Here is a 6000-nt window from a genome sequence, read left to right as displayed (position 1 = left end):
GTCATTGTTTCCTATAGCAAGTGCCAATAGGGACTCCAATGGTAGGTTGTTTAAATAACTTCCCTAATGGATCAAAAACTATTAGCATGGGCATTTCAAATCTTCTCCTTTCATCTGTCAACTAAACAGAATTTTGCAGGTGCACACACACACACACACACTCGAATGACCATGGCCCAAGAACACAGGGTCAGGTGCCCCAAGTACCATGTGCCAATGTGGTAGCAAGGTTTTCATAGTAACAGAACAAATAGTAAAGAAACATTTTAAAGAGGTTGGTGGAAGTATCAGATAGGCAAATTACGGCAAAGCCAGGAAGCCTCTGTGTATCCGTCTCAGATATCATCTCTTTATGTTTTTAGTCGTTGGATTGGTAGAAAACGGGGCTTATTGTACATTTCAAAGGGATTTATCTGATAGTCACAAGGACATTAGGTCAAACACACAGGTGGGTGGGTGATATACGGCTAGGGAGCCTGAAATAATTTGACTCTGGACCTGCAACATTATAGCTCTCCATGAACACGGAAGTTCTAACCAGTCAATCTGCCTTGCAGATGTCTGAAATGGGTGAGGCTTCTTTCTGGAAACTTTTGTTCCTCTCTCTCTCTCTCTCTCTCTCTCTCTCTCTCTCTCTCTCTCTCTCTCTCTCTCTCTCTCTCTCTCTCTCTCTCTCGCTTTTGTAATGCAGTATCATGGGGAAACGGGGGGTTCAGTAAGAGTCGAGGCTTTGTGGAATCCAGACAAGCTGGGGAATGTAAGGACGTTTAGGGGAGGGAAAGTGAATGAGTGGTGGTCGTATTGTGTAAGCAAAAAGCCAAGCGTTTGGGTCTCAACCATTTTAGAATAATTTTCACAAAGAAAAAACTCATAAGAAGAGCACAGTGTAACATAGGCTGTCCGTCGTGGTGGAATTATAAGTGATTTTTTTTCCCCAATTGTCTCTAAATTTTTGTGTGTTTTCTATTTCTGCCATAAACGTTGCTAGGCGCGCCTCGGCCGGTAGGTGGTGCGGTGTAGTGCTTTCTCAAACCTGGTCTGTGCTGTAAACAGATCTCTTGTGGGATGCGCGGGACACTGAGCTGTCAGAAGTCTGTAGGGTCAGGCTGCAGGCCGTCACCGCCCCGACCCGGATAGAAGATGTTCCAGCACCGATCCTTTTTGGGTAATTATGATTGGGAAAGTTGATCAGAGTACTCATCCGGGCCTAAAGAAACAAAGGCTGAAGGCTGTTACACAGAGACAGGGTTCTGTCTCGAAAAAACAAAAATAAATACATAGAAAAGAAACAAGGGTTGAAATGTCCCAGTGCTCGGGGTTCTTAATTAGGAAAACTGCCTCGAAGTACCACGTGCTAAAACCTCGCCCATCCTCTCCAACCCAGGAGGTAAAAAAGGGGAGCAGTAAGTTAAAACATCAAAGTCAGACGTTGAAGTAAGCCCGGAGTACCATCCTAGCATGCGTGTTTCCCATGTGTGAGAGATCCCATCCCCCAGGGGCGCGCAGGGATGGGACGGCACAAAAGGGCTGGACTGGTTCCCGGGGAGAGCGCTGCCAGCGAGGCTTCGGCCAGGGGTCCTGAGACCTGCGCTGTGAGAGCTCAGCCCGGGCCCCGCCCCGCTCGGCGCTCTAGGCCCCGCCCCGGAGCGCTTAGCCCCGCCCCCGGGGGGTTCCGAGCGGCGGCAGCCCTGACCCCGCCTCCGTCCTTCCTGACTTGCGCGCGCAGCCCGCCGCCTGCGCCTGCCCCGTCCTTGGTCAGGCGCCAGTCCTGAAACCGCCCAGCCAGTGCGGCGGCGCTCGGGTCGCGGTGGACGGCGAGCCGAATCCAGGTCCAGTTGCCCCGCGCTGCGACAGCATGAGCGCGCGCCACCCGGCCCTCGGCCTCCTGCTGCTGCTGCTGTGCCCTGCGCAGGTGAACGGCTTCCAGAGACCCGGGCGGGCTGGGCGGGACGCGGCGGGGCTGAGCGGCCGCTCCGGAGACCCCGGGCGCGGGATCTGAGGGCGCCGGCGCGGGGAAGTTGGTCTGAGGGTGCAGCCGCGGAGGTCGCCTTCTCCAGTGTCTGTCCATCCTCACGCTCTTCTGTGGTCTGGGAGAAGTGACAGCTGGGGCCGCTGTTTGGCCAGCTTTGAGCCCATTCCAGCTGTGGTCACCTGATTTAGGATGTGGGAATTGGAGGGACAATGAGTCCAGAGGATAGGGGCTTTGCCTGCTTTTAGCCATTTTAGACAAAACAAATTCTACATGCACACGAACTCTTTAAGTTTACTTAGCTTCGACTGCATCATTGATCCTTATCTCCAGACGGTGGAGGCGGAGTACAAAACTCAGGCACTAAATTTAATCAGCTTGATCTAGAGTGTCGTTTGCCTCTTTTCACGTTCATTTAACGTTTCAAGAAACTGAGGCCAACAAATACGGTAGGCCCACAATTAGCTAGGGACAGGACGACATCTGGAGCTGTGTAGTGACTTCCCTCATCTGGCTTTTCCTTGCTGTGGCCAACTTGGGCATGGGTGTGTCACTACTGTTTGTGCGTCTACAGTTTTCTCATTGGAAGCGGTGGGGGTGTGTTTGGTGGTGCCTACGGAAGGGTACTAATTAAACCAAACCAGGATGACTAAGTCCATGGAAGTTCTGAGCCCTTGTGCTCACTAACTCCACTCTGATGGACTTGGGTTACGACAAGGGGGTGAATCAGACGTGAGAGCAGATGAATGGGTTACCGGTCTAGGAAACCTATCCTTTTTACTTTAAGTCTCTGTGCAGTGCTTAGAGTGGCCTACAGATGCTGACCCGGGAGCCAGGGAGGGTACACATGCAGCTTCCAGGCTGAACCCAAGGTCAGAGAAAGCAGGGAAGTCAGTTCAGGAAGTTGTTTGGGACAGGCCAACCCTTGCCAAATCAGTTTTAGGTGTTTACCTTGATTTTTTTTGTTTTGAGACAATAAATACCTCATCATTTGTGAAATGAAGTTAGTGTATGGAGAAGCTGTTTCCCTGACTAATGTGGTGCCTTCGAGAAGATGTCAGCAGTTTCTTTTCCCCAGAGTTTTGGGTCAGGACCTAATCAGCAGACTCCACACTATAAAGTGGTTTAAGCTTATCTCTGCTTTTACCTCAAGATAGCCTTCAAGGTTGATAAGCAACGGGCCCCTAGCACGAGTGAAGTAGACCAGAGGTTGATAATCTTGCAAACTGCCTGAGAGTCTTTCCAAAGCCCTCTTGACTGGAAATGCTCCCATTGTTGTTTTAGAACTCAGCTCCCTGCTATCTAGAGGCTCCTGGGGCAGCTGGGGCAGCCATGGGGGAGGGGTATCTGGTTTTAGAAGTCATACTGGTCAGTGGCCCCAGCTCAACAGGTTTCCTGTCTGAGTTGCTTGGGAATTTAAGGCAGTTGCCCTGTAGAAAATCTAAAATGCATTTGGAGAGATTTTAGGTTTTCTCTTTAAATTTTTCTGTTTACAGATGATGGAATAATAGCATTGCCAACTTGAGCGTTCTCTTTTTCTGTTTGTTTTGGCTTTTTGTGTGTGTCAGGGTTTCTCTGTAAGAGCCCAGGTTCTGATCCTCACTGTGCTGCCCAGGCGTGCCTTGAGTTCACTGCGCCTGCCTCAACTCCCTAAGTGCTAGAGTTACAGACATGAAGCAATGCACCTGGTTTAGACAGCTTGTTTTTAGTGCCTGTATTTGCTAATTGTCATGGTGTGCACGTCTTTAATCTGAGCCCTGGGGAGGAAGAGTCAGGCAGATCTCTGTAAATTTGAGGCCAATCTGTTCTACCTAGCAAGTTCTAAGGCAGCCAGGTAAATATCGAGACCCTGTCTCAAACAAACAACAACCCACCCGTGTTTACCCAGGTATGAATGAAATTTGGGGCAATGAGCTTGTCTCTCCTGGCTGACTTTTTCCCTCTTGAGGAAGCTGGGATGTGTTGTGGTCTGAGTACTCATTAAACATTTCAGTGGCTTTTTGAGGGTTAATAACCTCATGAAAGTGGCTATGTGTAATCTTCCCCAGCTTCGGGTCCTTCATTCAGATTGATGGAGTAAAATTTGATAATACAAATTACCAACTGGAAAAGGAAGGTTTTTTTTTTTTCTTTGTTTGTAAGTGGGTAAAGAGTAAAGGGCTTGCTGAATAGAACTTTGTATTTCTCCGAATTTATATTACCCAGAACAAAGAGTCTCTGTTGAGGGAGGCACAGGCACCCTCTCTTGGCTAAGCCTCCTCAGGCCACTGTTAAAGAGGCACACTGTTTCAAGCATGGTGCATCACCTACTGGGAAGCCATCTCAGGTGCCTGGGGCTCTGCAGAGGGTACCTGTTCTCCAGACAAATTAGACCATTTGCTATCAAAACCGCACAGAGTCTTTGCCAGGCTCCCAAAGCTCCTGTTGCTTGGAGCCTTATTGGTGACATTGTTCTGTTCCCCAGCCAGGGTGCCTTCCCATGGAAGTTCTTGATTTTTGCTTAAACTGCTGCAATGGCATTTTCTGTTAACAAAGTCTTTAAACTCAAAGACCTGTTTGGGGGGGCATCTTAACTCCGTCTCTCCCCACTGGAACTTTAATTTCCCCCCTATGAAGTCTTATTAACTGTGCCCACTTTCCAGGATGTTTTAGAAGTTATTTGTTTGCTTTGTAACTGAAATGCCAAACTGCAGGCCCCTTGAGGACAAGAACTACATTTTATATTCAAATGAGGCCAGGACTTTTGATGTATGGCTCTTTTTAATTATTAAGTCTCCTAACCTAAAAGTGGATCTTGAAAAGTGACTTAAATATTAGTTGTGATTAAAAAAAATGTATTTGCAGGGGCTAGAGAGATGGCTCAGCAGTTGGGAACACTGGATGCTCTTCCAGAGGATCATGTCACACCTGTCTATAACTCAAGTTCTAGGGCTTTTGACACCCTCACACAGACATAAGTTGTGCAAAACACCAGTGAACACACACACACACACACACACACACACACACACACACACACACACACACACACAGCATTTGCCATTGATTTCTGGCGATGACTGTGAGTAGCCAGGACTGTCTTTGCCTGGCTTGTGCCTGTGTCTCTGTGTCTGGTGGGGAAGGGGAGGTTGATGTGCACATGGAGGGCAGAGGTCAAGTGTCTTCCTCAGTCACTGTTCATGTTTTTTTGAGACCTGGACTCACCTGTTCAGCAGACTAGCTAGTCAACAAGCCCCAGGGATCATCCTCCTGTCTCTGCCTCCTCAGTTCTGGGATTATAAGCATGTACCACAGTGCCTGACTTTGGACGTTGGTGCTGGACATCCAAACTCTGGTCCTCATGCTTGTGTGCCAAGCACTGATTCACCAACTGAGACACCCCTGGCAGCTCCCAGCCTATGCCTTTAATCTTAGTCTTTGGAAGATTTGCTTAGGCAACAGAACTTTAAGAAAAAATACATGGTTTAAACAATAAGTACATGTTTTTAAAACCCTCTCATCTAGGAAGCCTCTAACAGTGGAGCCAGTGTTTATCCCTAGATCACAAATGAACTTTGGGAGCCCATTCCCTATGGAAGGACATTATTGCAGCCCAGATACGGGAAGGAGGACCTGGGCCCTCTCCCAAATGATATGATGGACTTTGATGGTCCCCCATGGAGGGCCTCAGTATCCCTGGGGAGTGGGTGGGGAGTGGGTTGGGGGGTCAGAGGGAAGCATGGGAGGATGGGAGGGCGAGGGAATGGGGGAGGATGGATATGTAAATACGAGTGCTTCTAAAATAAATAATAAAATAAAACCCTCTCATACAGTGAATACGCTTCTGGGAGGATTTGAAAGACATCTAACACTTTCTCCTTGATCTTTTTACAATTGTTTCTTTGGTCACACGAGGAATTCAAATTAATTCCCTCATTATAAAGCTGGGGCTGTGGGCACAATGTAGGATGTGAATATAGGAGGACCAGCCCTTTGGGAAAGCAGTGTATGAGCTGTGAACGGCTGGGTAAATGGCAGCCACTCGCTCTGTT

At 48.5% G+C, this 6000-nt stretch overlaps 1 protein-coding gene across 1 annotated transcript in view; it reads left to right on the top strand.

The window, feature by feature from the left end:
- Positions 1–1692: 1692 nt before the first annotated feature.
- Npc1 (NPC intracellular cholesterol transporter 1) overlaps positions 1693–6000 on the top strand; it is a 49193-nt gene continuing 44885 nt past the window's right edge. Inside the window, exon 1 of the mRNA XM_013124233.3 lies at positions 1693–1912. Within this exon, the coding sequence (XP_012979687.1) occupies positions 1856–1912 (57 nt within the window). The 5' untranslated portion in view covers positions 1693–1855. The remainder of the gene's footprint in view (positions 1913–6000) is intronic.

This window comes from Mesocricetus auratus, unplaced genomic scaffold, assembly GCF_017639785.1.
Source record: "Mesocricetus auratus isolate SY011 unplaced genomic scaffold, BCM_Maur_2.0 Super-Scaffold_100015, whole genome shotgun sequence".
Lineage (NCBI taxonomy): Eukaryota > Metazoa > Chordata > Mammalia > Rodentia > Cricetidae > Mesocricetus > Mesocricetus auratus.
This window is presented reverse-complemented; position numbering and strand designations above follow the sequence as displayed.